The 18,075-nt window shown below is 39.8% G+C and overlaps 1 protein-coding gene across 11 annotated transcripts in view; it reads right to left on the minus strand.

Annotated features, from left to right (window-relative positions):
• usp24 (ubiquitin specific peptidase 24) overlaps positions 1 to 18,075 on the minus strand; it is a 112,520-nt gene that overhangs the window by 42,646 nt on the left and 51,799 nt on the right. For 9 of the 11 annotated variants that reach the window (XM_051654570.1, XM_051654564.1, XM_051654569.1 and 6 more), the window contains 14 exons: positions 15,099 to 15,184; positions 11,923 to 12,031; positions 10,762 to 10,920; positions 8,465 to 8,562; positions 8,002 to 8,097; positions 6,627 to 6,879; positions 6,383 to 6,545; positions 4,866 to 5,021; positions 4,462 to 4,532; positions 4,170 to 4,330; positions 2,704 to 2,765; positions 2,350 to 2,541; positions 2,143 to 2,257; positions 1,903 to 2,047 (listed from right to left, as the gene is read on the minus strand). In XM_051654570.1, the coding sequence (XP_051510530.1) occupies positions 1,903 to 2,047; positions 2,143 to 2,257; positions 2,350 to 2,541; positions 2,704 to 2,765; positions 4,170 to 4,330; positions 4,462 to 4,532; positions 4,866 to 5,021; positions 6,383 to 6,545; positions 6,627 to 6,879; positions 8,002 to 8,097; positions 8,465 to 8,562; positions 10,762 to 10,920; positions 11,923 to 12,031; positions 15,099 to 15,184 (1,866 nt within the window). The remainder of the gene's footprint in view (positions 1 to 1,902; positions 2,048 to 2,142; positions 2,258 to 2,349; positions 2,542 to 2,703; positions 2,766 to 4,169; positions 4,331 to 4,461; positions 4,533 to 4,865; positions 5,022 to 6,382; positions 6,546 to 6,626; positions 6,880 to 8,001; positions 8,098 to 8,464; positions 8,563 to 10,761; positions 10,921 to 11,922; positions 12,032 to 15,098; positions 15,185 to 18,075) is intronic. The other 2 variants (XM_051654568.1, XM_051654567.1) reach the window with 1 other exon arrangement.

Raw genomic sequence — 18,075 nt, forward strand, 5'->3', positions numbered from 1 at the left:
TTAATAAGAAAAAATGTGCATAAACTAAGATGGAAACAAATTTACAGAATAAACTCCTCTTGAATTGATTAGGAATAAAAAATGCGCACAAAAAAAGTCATGTGACTGAATAAGTCATTCATAACTGGAATAAGGAGCAGACCAATCACTGCATCTGAAATGTTGCTCTGGTCATCCTGAAATAACCCTGTCTAGAAAATCCAAAGACTGCATAGAGTTTAAAGAGCAAGTAACTCGATCACAAACTTGAACTGTGCTGAAGAGCAGGTTTATTGAACTATTTTATAGATCTGCACGGTAAAATCATCAGGCAGGAGAAACGCACACACTTAGTGCTCCCAGAACTGTGTGACGCACTGTCGTTCCCAGACATGAGACCAGTTTTACAGTGTTTTGTCTCTTACTTGTGCTCTAAACCGCGACTATTTTATTATGAAAAGAGTCACAGTGGCTACAATTTATCCGGAAGTGAGGTTTTTGCTATTTTGAACACAGGGGATGGAAACGCGGCTTTATTCGCGCATTGTTTTTGAGATATTATGGTTTTCGCATAAAAGAAATTTGCAGCTTGGATGGAAACATAGCTACTGACACCTCGTGGGGATTTGCTGTATCTAAATATTTTATAATTGACAATATTTATCCATATTTTTATCTTCAGATCAATGCATTTTATATTATTTTGATTAGTTAATCGAGTGTTCTAAATTGAAGCCAGGGCATGCAAAGAACAATAAGGAACTATGAACAACAGTATATGGAAACGTGTCCTGTTAGCACATCGTCTCTCCATCTTCATATCTTCTGAATAATAATAAACCTTATTCCTCATTAAACCTCTTCTGGTTTAATACCTATATACAAAATCCTTCATCTAGTGAATATATAGGCTATAAAAAGCTTTATCTGATAAATACTTGAACATAGAGCATTGTATTGGCACCAAGTCTCCGTTTCTGGGCTTGTTTACATATAAAAGTCTCACGTTATGCACCGTAGCTTAATTTTTTATGGCTATTATTGGGATTTTGTCTGTGAACGTCATAGGAAGGAAAAATTAAAGGGATAGTTCACCCAAAAATGAAAATTCTCTCATGATTTACTCACCTTTCTGACATCCCAGATGTGTTTGACTTTCTTTCTTCTGCAGAACACAAATTAAGATTTTTAGAAGAATATTTCAGCTTTGTAGGTCCATACAATGCAATTGAATGGGTGCCAAAATTTTGAAGCGCTACAATCCACATAAAGGGAGCATAAAAGTAATCCATATGACTCCAGTGTTTAAATTCATGTGTTCAGACACAATATAACAGATGTGGGTGAGAAACAGATCAATATTTATGTCATTTTTTTAAACATAAATTCTCCTCTTTACCCAATAGGGGGCGATATGCGCAAAGAATGTGAATCACCAAAAACAGAAGAAGGAGAAAGTGAAAGTGAAGGAAAAAGAACCTAAATATTGATCTGTTTCTCACCCACACCATCTCGCTTCAGAAGATACAGATTTAACCACCAGAATTGTCTGGAGTACTTTTATGTTGCCCTTATGTGGATTTTGGAGCTTCAATATTTTGGCACCCATTCACTTGCATTGCATGGACCTATAGAGCTGAAATATTCTTCTAAAAATCTTCGTTTGTGTTCAGCAGATGACAGAAAGTCATACACATCTGGGATGGCATGAGGGTGAGTAAATTATGAGAGCATTTTCATTTTTGGGTGAACTAACCCTTTAAAGTTTATTTGTTTTTAATTTTTTTTAACAATCTATTAATCAATTTTTAAAAACGTTCTACTGATGAATCAGTTATGGGCTTTTTCCACCACTTTAATTGTCGAATCGGCGATCCACTATCGGTCAATCTCTAATACAGATATAGTGATTAGGGGACTCACGTCAAACTCTTTGGAGAGGGAGGGGTCTGACTGATGGTGCATTGACAAAAGTTCACTAGTGATGAGTTGCAGGTTGGTGAGAGAGCTATCAGCCAACATGACCAGCACCTCATATGCCGCCAGACGACTGCTCACTGTACTGCACCTGAGAGACAAACAGACAGAAAAATGGAGAGATGTTTGGGTAGAGCTACAGGCAATTTCAGAGACGTCAGTGTGCAAATGTGTGTTTGTTCTCACTTTGGGTGGAAGTCGTGACTTGATGCTGTAGTGCTAGATGAGCTGTCACTGTTCAGGATGATTCGAGACGCTCTGAAGAGGAAGTCATCCAACAGCTGCTGGATCAGAGATGGGCCTGCAGCACATGAAACACAACAACTGTTCTACTCCACATCTCCATATTTGTGTAATATTTTTCTGGAAATAAATGAAAGCGGAGTGGCTGACCGAACTGCTCTTTCTCGCTGCCGCAGAGGGACAGCAGGGTTTTGATTAGGCGCAGGTGTCCGGCCAGCAGGATGTTGTCAGCTTCACTGGTTTCCAGCTCGCTGGTCCAAGTCGGCTCAAAATTATCAAGCCAGCTGATCTCGTCCTCCAGCATAGCCGCCGGGCCGATCTGAAGCTGCTCCATCTCAGATGCTGAACATAGGTGAAACACAGCAAATAACTGAGTCTTTCTAATGGAATTGCAATTATTCTCAAATCCCTTCAGATAAGCAGAACAAAAGTGCAAATGACACTCCCACAAAGTTATATTCATATCTGAAGGCACATGTTGGGAATATAATGCAGGACACTCACTGGTCAGGTCATCCAGGAGTTGGCACCTCAGGTCAAAATACTCTGTGCACTGCGAAAGCAACCTAAAGAAAACATCCAAAAATCATTTTTCCTCAGGAAACATTTATCATTTTACTCTATTTCCAAAGCCCAGACAATATCTTTTTTTTGTGGGCTTTTTATGGTTGAAAGTAGCATTAGACTGTAGTTCTTATTGCACTTTTCCAGTACTTATCACATGAAAGTTTGACAACCAAACAATTTCCATATACTTTTCTTCATTTTGAACACTACAGCTATTTTTTTATTTAAAACCCAAAAAATCTCTTTATTTGAAATATTGTTTTCTAATGAAAGGGCAGTCATACATTTTTAAGTGTGACTTAAATGCCCAAATACTTTTGGGGGTCAGTGTTTTTATATCACTCTGTAATTTTGTTTGTTTGATCTGTAAAGCACTTTGGGTCAACTTCTGTTGTTTTTAAATGTGCTCTGTAAAATAAAGGTTGACTTGACTTGAATATGTGTATATTGCATATTGTCTTGGAGCTTCAATTTCTCTTCTGTAAATTTCTAACTTTTTTTACATTACCTGCCACACAGAGACATTAACTGGACAATCTCCAGTTTCTCTCTGTACAGTAAATTACAATAAATAACTTTGTTTTCTAATATGCAACTAGAATTGAGTAAATATTGTACACATCAACAACAACCGTTTATCATCTCATTTATAATAACATTAAAGGGATAGTTCACCCAAAAATGAAAATTATCTCATTATTTACTCACCCTTATGCCATCCCAGATATGTATGACTTTCTTTCTTCTGCTGAACACAAACAAAGATTTTAAGAATAAATATCCCAGCTCTGTAGGTCCATACAATACAAGTGAATGGTGCTTTGAAGCTTCAAAAGCCATACAACTCCAGTGGTTTAATCCATGTCTTCAGAAGCTACAAGATGGGTGTGGGTGAGAAACAGATACATTTTTAAGTTCTTTTTTACTATCAATCTCTAACTTTGACCAGTAGGTGGCGATATGCATGAACAATGCGAATCGCCAAAAAACTAAGAATGAAGAAGTGAAAGAGAAAGTGGAGATTTATAGTAAAAAATGACTTAAATATCTGTTTTTCCCTCACACCTATCATATCGCTTCTGAAGACATGATTTAACCACTGCAGCCATATGGATAACTTTTATGCTGCCTCAATATGCTTTTGAATTGAATTATATGGACCTACAGAGCTGAGATATTCTTTAGAAAATCTTAATTTGTATTCAGCAAAAAAAAAGTCATACACATCTTGGATGACATGAGGGTGAGTAAATGATGAGAGAATTTTCATTTTTGAGTGAACTATCCCTTTAAGTATAAAGCAATATTATCATATATGAGGCGATTTCATGGTTGCATTTATGTAATGAGGAATAATTAAACTGCAGTTGTAAAACAAAGCATGCATGTTTAGTGTGTCTTACCTTTGGTTAACACCCCTCATGATGCTGGTGGGGGACCAGAGAGGAAGCTGAGCTGTCAGAACCACCTTCAGCAGGAAGAGGTTGGGCTTCTGGAGATCAGGGTACGCTGACGTGTCTGACTGACTCAGAGTGTACAGCTGATCACAAGCCACACGTCGGATCTGTTTATGTGTTCATGAGGGCAAATATGTATAAAAAAAATAAATAAATAACAAAAGGTATCTCATAAGTAGAGTATAATATTACAGTGTGAAAGATCATCACACAGAACTGAAACAATGGAGACACTGACCTCTCCGCTGGGTGACCCAAGCAAAATATCAATGATGAAATCATTCACAGAAGGCAGAGTGTAAAATGAAGCTTGAAAGAGAATAAAAAGAGTCATTTTAAAGGTATGTATGCAAAAGAGTGCAGTTTTCATATGTAAGTGGGAGGGAAGTGTTGCTATGGTCAGAACAGCACAATACCTTACTACTACTACTACTATAGCTGCAGTATATAGTATGTACTGTATACCGTGCACAGAATGCAAATTTCTGTATACATCAGGTCATTGTTGTAAACAAAACAGTAGCACGTGACTGTTTGAAACATTTAAGTGTTGATGATGCCTTACAATAAAAACATAGCCGAACATGTTTAAGTTCTTTCAAACACACTGGTTTTCCCTTTTGCGTGAGTGTGTTTTCTTACAGAGCTGTTGACAGCGCAACTGAAGGCATGTGACGAGTAAGGAGAGCGCCTCTCGTGCGATGATGGTGTCTTTGATGGACACAAACAGCTGTTTGACGCAGATTCCTGCCTGTAATGTGGTGATCTCTCCCTCACTGCCAGAGCTACAGTTACTTCCTGCAACACACACACACACACACAATAACATAAAGACATGTAGAGAGCAAAAGGCAGATGTACAGTGTTTATCAGGTATGTGCAAAACTACATATTTTTATAATCGACTAGTCACTGAGTTGTCTGAACGATTAGTTGACAAGGTAGTTTTAAAAGAAGCTCTGAATGATTAGGGGCCACCAGACAGCATTTAGACATGTTTCTTAAGGTGAGTTCAACACAGTTTCTTGCATTCGGAAAATGCTAGATGGAGTGCAACAGAATGGGTCTCAAGTTTTTCAAAAATGGACTATTTTTAGCTTGACATGCCAAGCTCAAGGTTCAATGTTTTTCAGTGTTATGACTTACTTTCTTCTGTGGATCACAAAGATGTTAGGCAGAATGTTAGACTCAGTCACCAGTCACTTTCATGATATCTTTTTTTATACAATGAAAGTTAATGGTAACTGAGGCTGTCATTCTACCTAACATCTCCTTTTGTGTCCAATGGAAAAAAAGAAAGCAATACAGATTTGGAACAAGAGGGCGAGAAGGTGATGACAGAATTTTATTATTTTGGGTGAACGATCCCTTAAATGCATACCCTTTAAAGCACTGCCATATATCTTAAAGGGATAGTTCACACAAAAACGAAAATTCTCTTATCATTTGCTCACCCCCATGCCATCCCAGATGTGTATGACTTTCTTCAGCAGAACACAAATGAAGTTTTCTTTAGAAATATATCTCAGCTCTGTAGACCCATACAATGCAAGTGAATGGTGATCAGACCTTTGTAGCTCCAAAAATCACATAAAGGAAACATAGAAGTATTCCATAAGGCTACAGTGTTTAAATCCATATCTTCAGAAGCAATATAATAAGCGTGGATGAGAAACAGAACAATGTTTAGGTCCTTTTTTATTCTAAATCTCCACTTTAACTTTAACTTTCAGATGTGAAAGTGAAACTAAACAGGCACCATATGTGACTTTCACACGTAAAAGTGAAAATGCAGATTTTGCTGAAAAAATGACAAATTTTGATCTTTTTCTCACCCTCACCTATTACATCGCTTCTGACGATATGGATTTGACCACTGGAGTCATATGGATTACTTCTATGTTTCCTTTATGTGATTTTTGGAGCTACAAAGGTCTGATCACCATTCACTTGCATTGTATGGTCCTACAGAGCTGAGATATTCTTCTAAAAATCTTCAATTGTGTTCTGCTGAAGAAAGTAAGTCATGAGGGTGGCATGAGGGTGAGTAAATGATGAGAGAATTACATTTTTGGGTGAACTATCCCTTTAAGCTTGAAAATCTAGATAAACTAGTCGACCTCACTAATCAAATAATCGACTACTCTGACCCGTCTCACCTGTGCTGCTGACTCTGCTGCGTACACCCAGTGGTAGAAGTGAGTTGGTGGTCTCTCTGATTGGCTGGCTGCTGCCAACCAGGTCCAATCGGCCTGCAGCTGCCGCCCAGGTGAGCCGCATGAAACACGTCACTGTGGACGTAAAGTCTCCCACCTCCATTGTCTGACATAACAAAGCAAATGAGTCAGAATGGGGCAGAAAATAATTATGACAATTAAAAACGCTTCGGAAATTCTTGTGCACCTGTATGGCGACACGGGCTGCTGGTATGATTTCCTCCACTCTGATGGATGATCTGTCAGACATGGACACCTGCCTGTAGGAAGACTTCTCTGGCGTTCCACAGACGGAAAGCTGTCGGCCACTCTGCCGACCGGCGTTACGGAACGGTCGAGAGGACAGTGTGTCCACACCGTCCTTGCTCAACTCTTCATCCAGAATACTGGGCATGGCCTGCCCCACCAGCAGGAACCTACAGGGAAGACAAAGAGCTAGTCTGAAAAATTAAATGGAGCTTATCAGGATGCTTATCAACATGCTTTCATTAACACTTAGACCTAGAACTGGTAATGACATGCATCACAAATGCGTCTCCTGTGACCACTTATGACTGGATTTTGTCGAGAGGTGGATCTTTGAATTCATGACTGCATACAATACTTAAAGGGATAGTTCACCAAAAATGAAAATTCTCTCATCATTTACTCACCCTCATGCCATCCCAGATGTGTACGACTTTCTTACTTCTGCAGGACACAAACAAAGATTTTTAGAAGAATATCTCAGCTCTGTAGGTCCTCAAAACGCAAGTGAATGGTGACCAAAACTGTGAAGCTCCAAAAAGCACATAAAGGCAGCATAAAAGCAATTCATAAGACTCCAGTGGTTTAATCCATATCTTCAGAAGCGATCCCATCAGTTTTGGGTAAGAACAGACCAAAACATATCTCGTTTTTCACAGTGCATCTTGCCATTGCAGTCTCTAGGCACAATCATGATTTCAAGCTCGATTACACTTCCTAGTGCTTGACGCATGCTCAGAGCGCAAGATGGCACTATTGCAATCAAGCTTGAAAGAATGATCGCCAAGGAGACTGCTGATGTCAAGATTTACAGTGAAAAAGGAGTTATATTTTGGTCTGTTCTTACCGAAAACCGACTGCATCGCTTCACAAGATATGGAGTCTTATGGATTACTTTTATGTTGCCTTTATGTGCTTTGTGGAGCTTCAACATTTTGGTCACTGTTCACTTGCATTGTATGGAACTAGAAAGCCGAGATACTCTTCTAAAAATCTTTGTTTATGTTCAGCAGAAGAAAGAAAGTCATACACATCTTGGATAGCATGAGGATGAACAAATAATGACATACTTCACATTTTTGGATGAAATATTTCTTTAATACATAATTGCATGAATCTGGGCAAAATGAGGCATCTTGTAAGGCATTTATTTTGCCACCTACTATTTCGAACTCTCTTCACTTACCTATAATGTCTAAAAATTCTGCCCAGATAGGAAGCTTACCACAGTTGCCAGAAAGAATGAAAAGTAGTACAAATAAAGACAAAAATAGCTAAATTGGGCAAGACTGCTAGACTGATAAATGAGATTGCACCTGGCCAGCTGCAGGCAGATGGAATAGACACCCTGTCTGGTCTCGTAGTCCACCTCAGATGGGATAGAGTCTCTCTGCATGACATTAACCACCAGACTGAGGCAGACAAAGAGAGAGATGACACACCACTGAGTTTAATGATTATACCATTAAGCCCTATTAATAGATGAGTTCCTCCAAAACATGGAACACAAAATGAGTAATTTTGAACAATTGTACTGGTTGCTCTATTCCATGTAATTACAGTGAATGAGGACTGGAGCTTCAAGCTTCAAAAAAGATGCAAAAGCACCACAATGTACAAGTGGCCAGTAAGTTCTTCAAAAATGTACCTTTTGTGTCCCACCGAAGAAAGCCATATGGGTATGGAAAGACATAAACAATGATATAAGTCACAGAATTTAAGTCTACACAATGTTCAACATGAAGAAGTCCTGCAGGGATTTGTGATTAAAAGCGCTACCTGAGACCTCCGGCTTTGAGGAAGTTCTCACAGAAAGATTTGACACTGGTCTTTGCCATTTCATCATCAGATGTGGGCATCAGCTTGGAGCTCAACACCTGTATCAAGAGGCAGGCGTAAGTGAAAGTATACAGCATGTGGAAACTATGAGTCACACACCCAGGCTGACACAGAAAATTGGATTACTGCTCTATGATATCAAGGGAAGCCATTTGAATCGCATAAGTGATCCGGTAAGCGTCACCAAACAGAATTCCAAAAGTAACTAGATTTGTCACTAGTAACTAGAGTGGTGCTCAGCCATGCAAAATTTGCCACAACGATGCTAGGGTAAGCTGAGTGTTTACCTGGATGTTGCTATGTAGTAAGGTGTTCTGAGTGGTTTTTAGCATGTTATGTGGTTGCTAAGGTGTTCAGGGTGGTTTTTAATGCGTTGCTAGAATGTTCTGGGTGGCTGCTTTCTGTCCCAGGTCAAAAGAGCACAACTCCAAGTCTCTATGGCCTTGGTGTTAGTTTTTGGTGATCCGATCACATGTGGTCAGACGAGACACATTCTTGTTTCCACCCAGTATGACCATGCCTCTCAATAGCATCTCCTGTGACCACTTGTGTTCGGATTTCGAGGGGAGGGTCTCTGATTTCATCATGACATCAATCACTATTTCAGTGTGTTACTGCATGATAATAAACCGCAATAAAGTCATAAAAGACAAAGAAAGCTTTAAAAACAAAACAAAAAAATGGCACACTGTTTCTCCTAAATGCAGCTGAAATTTGATCTAAACAAAAAAGCAACATTTCTAGCGCAATTCTCCATTATTTTTGTATTAACCTGAGCTTCAGCAGATTTGTGTTCCTTTCATCTGTATCTCTGCATGTTGATATCTGACACACTGAAGAAGTTCTGTAAAGTTCCCGTGCTTGTATAAGTATTCACTTTTTACACATTAAATTACTGTTGTCATTTGGGTGTACTTTTGAAATTATGTAAGTTGTGCATCTACTGTATTTAGACTCCAAAAGTGCCTGAGAAAATACATGTGTAGCTCATGTGTAACTTACACCGATCAGCCACAACATTAAAACCATCTGCCTAATATTGTGTAGGTCCCCCTTGTGCCACCAAAACAGTGCCAACCCGCATCTCAGAATAGCATTCTGAGATGATATTCTTCTCACCATGATTGTACAGAGCGGTTATCTGAGTTACCGTAGACTTTGTCAGTTCTAATCAGTCTGGCCATTCTCTGTTGACCTCTCTCATCGACAAGGCATTTCTGTCCTGTTCTGTTCTGACTGTTGTGTGTGAAAATCCCAGGAGATCAGCAGTTACAGAAATACTCAAAACAGCCCATCTGGCACCAACAATCGTGCCACGGTCCAAACACTGAAATCACATTTTTACCCCATTCTGATGGTTGATGTGAACATTAACTGAAGTGCCTGACCGGTATCTGCATTATTTTATGAACTGCACTGCTGCCACATGATTGGCTGATTAGATAATCGCATGGATGATTGTTGGTTCCAGATGGGCTGGTTTGAGTATTTCTGTGACTGCTGATCTCTTGGGATTTTCATGCACAACAGTCTCCAAAATTTACTCCGAACAGTGCCAAAAACAAAAAGATGCGGGTTGGCGCTGTTTTGGCAGCACGAGGGGGACCTACACAATGTTAGGCAGGTGGTTTTAATGTTGTGGCTGATCGGTGTATGTGTTTTGTGTAGCTCAATATGTGTTTGACAGCCAGTTGCATCTCTTGAAATTTCAGTTTGAAAGAAATAAATCCTGTTCTGGATTTGTTGCATCATCTCTTTGATCAATGAAAAATTCAACATCAAAATATATTTTATTCTATTATTCTCTAATTGTCTTGAAATATTTTGAAAATTTTACACTATCTGGGACTTTTGTAGATTCATTTGTGATAGATATATCTGCCTGGTCTCTAAATACCCAGAAATGTAAGAGTGTTTGGTAAAATTCCCATGCATTTAAGGGTTAAATTTAAGTCTTTGGGGTTTTTCTGTAGTTTTCTTTGTCTGTCCACCAGGCGAAAAATTGCAAGACTGATAGCTTAGAAAAGTAATAACACAAACAAATGGTGCGAAACAAGTTACGTGCCGAAGTTTAATACTTAGGGTTTGTTCAAATCCCTACTCCTAAATTTGAGCAATAGTAACAATGATGCTGGCCTTAGCAAGCACCACTAATAACTGTTTGCAAAATGGTTTATTTATAGTTCTCTGTTCATGATAATAGGACAATAGAAAGTATTTTAACATGTGCTCTGTACCTCTAGGTTATAAAGCACTCTGAATGTAGACATGCCCGGGGCAGATGAGCGAAACAGAGACTCCAGGATGGACGCTGCACTCTGCTGATGCTGCTGTTTACTGGACAGCGACGGAGACTTAGAGGACTGAGAAACAGACCCCAGTGTAAACAGAGTTTTCTGAAGAGAGAGTGAGAGTGTCTTATTTACTGTCTGCTAGAGCACATTGTCCTGTGCGTTCACCCTGCTTTCTACAAACACAAAGTAACGTGTGTTACTGCTCTCACAACGTTAAGTCACATAGCTAGTGTACAGATTTATACAGTATTCGATTTTACCTACACTACCATTCAAAAGTTAAAGGAACAGTTCGCCCAAAAATGAAAATTCTCTGATCATTTACTCACCCTCATGCCATTCCAGATGTGTATGACTTTCTTTCTTCTGCTGAACACAAACAAAGGTTTTTAGAAGAACATCTCAGCTCTTTAGGTCCTCACAATGCACGTGAATGGGTACCAAAATTTTGAAGCTCCAAAAGCACATAAAGTCAGAATAAAAGTAATCCAAATGACTCCAGTGGTTAAATCCATGTCTTCTGAAGTATTCTGATAAGTGTGGGTGAGAAACAGATCAATATTTAAGTCTTTTTTTACTATCAGTCTCCACTTTCAGTCTCCCTACTGGGCATGGTGGAGAATTTATAGTAAAAAAGGAAATATCATATTGCTTCCAAAGATAGAGAATTAACCACTGGAGTCTAATGGATTACTTTTAAGGTGCCTTCATATGCATTTTGGAGCTTCAAAATGTTGGTACCAATTCACTTGCATTGAATGGACCAACAGATCTGAAATATTCTTCTAAAAATCTTTGTTTGTGTTCAGCAGATGAAGGAAAGCTATACACATCTGGGATGGCATGAGGGTGAGTAACTGAAAAGAGAATTTACATTTTTGGGTGAACTATCCCTTTAAGCATACCTTATTACTGCTATCACATTTTAGAGTAACAGTACATGAAAACAATGAAAACACAAATGGAAGTATGGGAATTATGTAATGATCAAATATATTTTATAGTTCAGTTATGAATATTTCATTCAATGCCTGTGAATATTGTCTTGGACAGTGGGGGGGCCTTGGAGTCAAAAAGACTGAAAACCACTGGTTCAGGTGATACCTGGTGACTCCAGACGCTGGACTCTTTCGGCACAAAGTTATCGAGGGCATCCTGTACCTCCGGGTCAGTCGGGATGAGCAGCAACAACTTCCTTACACGTAAAGTTATTCTGAACAGGAAAAAAATGGGATGAACAGTTATAACAAGTTAACTATATATATATATATATATCACACACACACACACACACACACACACACACACACACACACACACACACACACACACAAACAGTTTAAGTCAGAATTTTACATACACCATAGCCAAATACATTTAAACTCAGTTTTTCACAATTCCTGAGATTTAATCATAGAAAACATTCCCTGTCTTAGGTCAGTTGGGATCACTACTTTATTTTAAGAATGTGAAATGTCAGAATAATAGTAGAGAGAATTATTTCTTTCAGCTTTTATTTCTTTCATCACATTCCCAGTGGGTCAGAAGTTTACATACACTTTGTTAGTATTTGGTAGCATTGCCTTTAAATTGTTTAACTTGGGTCAAACATTTTGGGTAGCCTTCCACAAGCTTTTCACAATAAGTTGCTGGAATTTTGGCCCATTCCTCCAGACAGAACTGGTGAAACTGAGTCAGGTTTGTAATCCTCCTTGCTTGCACACGCTTTTTCAGTTATACCCACAAATTGTCCATCGAACTGAGGTCAGGGCTTTGTGATGGCCACTCCAATACCTTCACTTTGTTGTCCTTAAGCCATTTTGCCACAACTTTGGAGGTATGCTTGGGGTCATTGTCCATTTGGAAGACCCATTTGCGACCGAGCTTTAACTTCCTGACTGATGTCTTGAGATGTTGCTTCAATATATTCACATAATTTTCCTTCCTCATGATGCAATCTATTTTGTGAAGTGCACCAGTCCCTCCTGCAGCAAAGCACTCCCACAACATGATGCTGCCACCCCCATGCTTTACGTTTGGGATGGTGTTCTTCGGCTTGCAAGCCTCACCCTTTTTCCTCCAAACATAATGATTGTCATTATGACCAAAAAGATAGTTTCATCAGGCCAGAGGAAATTTCTCCAAAAAGTTCGATCTTTGTCCCCATGTGCACTTGCAAACTGTAGTTTGGCTTTTTGATGGCGGTTTTGGAGCGGTGGCTTCTTCCTTGCTGAGCAGCCTTTCAAATTATGTCGACATAGGACTCGTTTTACTGTGGATATAGATACTTGTCTACCTGTTTCCTCCAGCATCTTCATAAGGTCCTGTGCTGTTGTTCTGGGATTGATTTGCACTTTTCACACCAAATTACGTTCATCTCCAGGAGACAGAATGCATCTCCTTCCAGAGAGGTATGATGGCTGCGTGGACCTATTCTGTTTATACTTGTGTACTATTGTTTGTACAAATGAACGTGGTACCTTCAGGCATTTGGAAATAGCTCCCAATGATGAACCAGATTGTGGAGGTCCACTATTTTTATTTTTTTTCTGAGGTCTTGGCTGATTTCTTTTGATTTTCCCATGATGTCAAGCTAAGAGGCACTGAGTTTGAAGGTAGGCCTTAAAATACATCCACAGGTACAACTCCAATTCAGTACACCACCTATCAGAAGCTAACTGGCTAATTGTCTAAAGGCTTGACATCATTTTCTGGAATTTTCCAAGCTGCTTAAAGCACAGTTAGCTTAATGTAAACTTCTGTCCAACTGGAATTGTGATATAGTCAATTAAAATTGAAACAATCCATCTGTAAACAATTGTTGGAAATTACTCGTTTCATGCACAAAGTAGATGTCCTAAACGACTTGCCAAAACTATAGTTTGCTAATATTAAATATGTGGAATGGGGGCCAGTGGTAAAGACGCTGACTACCACCCCTGGAGTTCGCAAGTTCGAATCCCAGGGCGTGCTGAGTGACTCCAGCCAGGTCTCCTAAGCAACCAAATTGGCCCTGTTGCTAGGGAGGGTAGAGTCACATGGGGTAACCTCCTCGTGGTCGCTATAATATGGTTCGCTCTCGGTGGGGCGCGTGGTGGGTTGTGTGTGGATGCCACGGTGGGTGGCGTGAAGCCTCCACACGCGCTATGTCTCTGCAGTAACGCACTCAACAAGCCACGTGATAAGATGCGCGGGTTGACGGTCTCAGACTGAGATTCGTCCTCCGCCACCCGGATTGAGGCGAGTCACTACGCCACCATGAGGACCTAGAGCGTATTGGGCATTCCAAATTGGGGAGAAAAAGGGAAAAATATAATAATAATAAAAAAAAAAAATTACAAATATGTGGAATGGTTAAAACATTAGTTTTAATGACTTCAACTTAAGTGTATGTACATTTCTGATTTCAACTGTGTATATATATATATATATATATATATATATGGTTTTCCTAGATCAGGGTTTTTTTTAAACCAGGGACCCCCAGTGGACCCCAAAAGGGTGCTATGTTGGTCCACAAAACATTTTAGAGGAAAAAAAAATGCTAAAATGTTTAAAAAATGCAAAAAGGTTCATATTTGACATGATTACTGTTTCATTCTGCATTCTAAAGACTGGTAAAAATCATGAGGATAATCGTGATTATTTTATTCCATTGACAGCCATAGATTTTAACAGTACCGGTAATAAATTAAAATAAATCTACATATAGTTTTGTGCACAAAATAAAAAAATAAAATCTTATTTCTAACGATTTATTTTGCCTTCCTTGAAATGTACATACTTTTAAAAATAGATTGTACTTGTGTTGTGATTGTACTTGTAAAACGCAGAACAAATACATTTAAATTGAAAATGTTTCACTTCAGGTTTATAGATCTAATATTATACTAATATTGTGTAGTAAAATGATACATTGTCTTGATACAGAGTAAATATTTTCTAGATAATATTTAATTATTTCCTTTGTCTTTAGTGCAATAACAATATAAAAGTAAATTAGTAAATTTTGCAAACAACATGTGCAACATAACATGTCTTTATAATATCTCAATTACTATTTTTTGTTACACAGTATAAATGTGACTATATATATTCAAATAAATCCTCGCAAGGGGATCATCATATCTGGGGACCCTCTGCATCAATAAGTTTGAAAACCCCAGTTCTAGATGACACCAGTAAAGCTTACAATAAAAAAATAAAAAAAGACAGCAAAATTGAAGACTCAAATGACAAACAAATACCAATATAGCTAGCAGGGTCTGTGGGTTGTTTACCTGGGTTCCTCCAGGTTGGCCAGCTGATAAAGCATCTCAAAAACATTACACACCAGCGCCATCACCACACCAGGAAGAGATTTCTCCTGCAATCACACACACACACACACACACACACACACACACACACACACACACACACACACACACACACACAGTTTATAGGAGAGAAGAGGTCAAAAATAAAGCAAAAGCTCCGATTGGCTGTGCGTTAGTGATTTTTACCAGAGGTGGGTAGAGTAGCCAAAAACTGTATTCAAGTAAAAGTACCATTACTTGAAAAAATTAATTACTCAATAAGAAGTAAAAGTAAAGATGTTAATAATTAATTAAGAGTAAAAAAGTATCCAATTAAAATAATACTCAAGTAGCGAGTAACTAGTTACTTTTATATGCAACATAATGGACGTTTACACCAAAACATTCCATTACATAATACACATTTATTATTACAGAATAATAATATTAATAATTTTTATTATCAGGGTTTGAAATTAACACCCGCCAAATGTCACTCTGTCACTCTTACTAGCCACTTTGGAGGGAGATGTTTTTTAAGGGTTTTTCCTGCACTGAAAATTCTGTGAAAGTCGGGGGACTCGGAGCTGCTGCCGAAGAAAATTTAATGGTATTCATGCCTCTCATAACTTAAACACACATCTGTGAGGGGTGAATGAAACATGCTTTTGTGTGAACCACCGCAGCTCACATCAGCGCGCTCCAGAGATAAGATCGCCGGTGTTCTGGAACAGCGCAGAGTGAAACTTGTGTGATTCAGTCTGGCTTCACTCGATACTGCGACAGTCGGTGGAAAACACAAAACTTATGTGACCCATTTGAATTCTACACAGAGCATTCTAGTATAAAGAGTTGTATGGAGAAAGTCAAACCTCTCAAACTGCTAGACAGCACATACTATACATCAAACAGCACTGACGAGGTAAAGAGGCGACAAGTATCATCAGTTTTTAAAATACACATCATCATCTATTAGGCTTCAACTGTGAAAGTTGTAGTTAAAGGTTTCTAAATGTGTTTAGGAAATTAGATTTTTCATAACAAACACTACAGTTTATTTATATTTTAGAAAAGACTATCAACATTAACCTAACCACAGTAATGTGAAGACACCCATGGTCTTACCTAATGGCCTTGTCATTACAAATGCCACTGTTAAACAATGGTAGAACAATGGCTCTGTTACATTCCTCCTGACCGCCAGAGACGGTGTTACAGTAATGTATGATCACAGCATCGTCCTCCCAGGCATTGTTCCCTCCTGTCGGGAGGTGGTAACAACCGATGCATCCCTCACGGGTTGGGGTGCAGTCTGGAAACACTGAGGGATCAGTGGCCAGTGGTCGCAAGCCCAGTCTATGGACCACATCAACCTTCTGGTGATGCAGGCAGTTTTTCTGGCCTTGAAGTACTTCTCTACAGTGCTGGCGGGCTGCCATGTGCTTGTGCATTCAGACAATACTTCAACTGTTTTCAATTTGAACCATCAAGGGGGCACGAAGTCAAGGAGCTTGTTAAGGCCCACTCACAGCATTCTCACCTGGTCGCTTCCCCGCTCCGCATCATTGAGGGCTGTCCACCTGCCGGGGGTAACCAATCGGGCCGCAGATGCTCTGTCCAGGAACTGGTTACATCCAGGGGAATGGAGGCTTCACCCGGATGTAGTCCAGTGGATTTGGAAGGAATTCGGTACAGTGGAGGTGGATCTCTTTGCCTCGGAGGACACAACCCAATGCCCACTATGGTTTGCCCAGACGGAGACGTCCAGTCCATTGGGAAAAGACATACTGTCGCACAGTTGGCCGAATTGTCTCCTGTATGCCTTTCCCGATTCCTCTATTGTGGACGCTTCACAGAATTGCTCAGGGAAGACACAGGGTGTTTCTGGTAGCACCATGGTGGTTTCCCCTACTTCTAACTCTATTAGTGGGCAGACCGAGGCAAATTCCCCCCAGGAAAGACCTGTTACCCCAGCTGGGCGGCCGTATTTGGCATCCAGAACCGACCGATCTGCAGTTATGGGTATGGTGTCTTGGACCGACTCCCTTTTAACAGACTGTGAGCCCTCGGTTGTTCACACTGTTCTAAATGTAAGGGCTACTTCTAAACGACTGCTTTATGCCCATCACTGGAAGCTTTTTTTGTTCATGGTGTGAGAGTCGTGATCTTGACCCTGTGCATTGCAGTTACAGCAATTTTGAGTTTCATACAAGGTTTTTGGAAAGTGGTAGGGCATCTTCCACCCTGAAGGTTTATGTGGCAGCCATTTTGGCGCACCACTCACCCTTTAAGGGCTCGTCTCTGGGTTCCCACAGTTTGATTTGCAGCTTTCTTAAGGGTGCAAGACGTCTTAATCCTGCTCGCACTCCCCATTCCCCAGTGTGGGACTTAACTTTGGTGTTTGAATCTCTTTGTGTACCTCCATTTGAGAATGCAGACTTTAAGTGGAAGTCTTTGAAAGCAGCCTTCCTCCTGGCCATTGCTTCCACTAAGAGGGTTAGCGAGCTTCATGCATTGTCCATAAGTCCTACATGAGATGGAAACTGGAAGGCACTGGTTTTACTCTCTGGTCCAACACGACCTTTCTTCCTAATGTGCTCCTTCATCTGTTCATTAATCAGTCTATTGAGCTGTGTTCTTTCCAACCAATAGCGCTCGAGTCCAGTGATGATGGACGTTTTCTTTCCTTGTGCCCCATGTGGGCTTTGAGATGTTATGTAGAGGCTACTGTGCAGTGGAAACGATCTGATCAGTTGTGTCTTTTCTGGGCGCGTTAAGAAGAGTGCCCCTCTATCCAAACAGAGGCTATCATGGTAGGTTGTGGAGGTCATCACCATGGCATACAAGAAGGCTCAACGACCCTTGCCTGAGACAGTCACTTGCCATTTTACCAGGGCAGTCTCCTCTTCATGGGCTGCCTTCAGGGGCGTTTCCCTCTTTGACTTTTGTAAGATTCTAC

Source organism: Myxocyprinus asiaticus, chromosome 25 (assembly GCF_019703515.2).
Source record: "Myxocyprinus asiaticus isolate MX2 ecotype Aquarium Trade chromosome 25, UBuf_Myxa_2, whole genome shotgun sequence".
NCBI lineage: Eukaryota > Metazoa > Chordata > Actinopteri > Cypriniformes > Catostomidae > Myxocyprinus > Myxocyprinus asiaticus.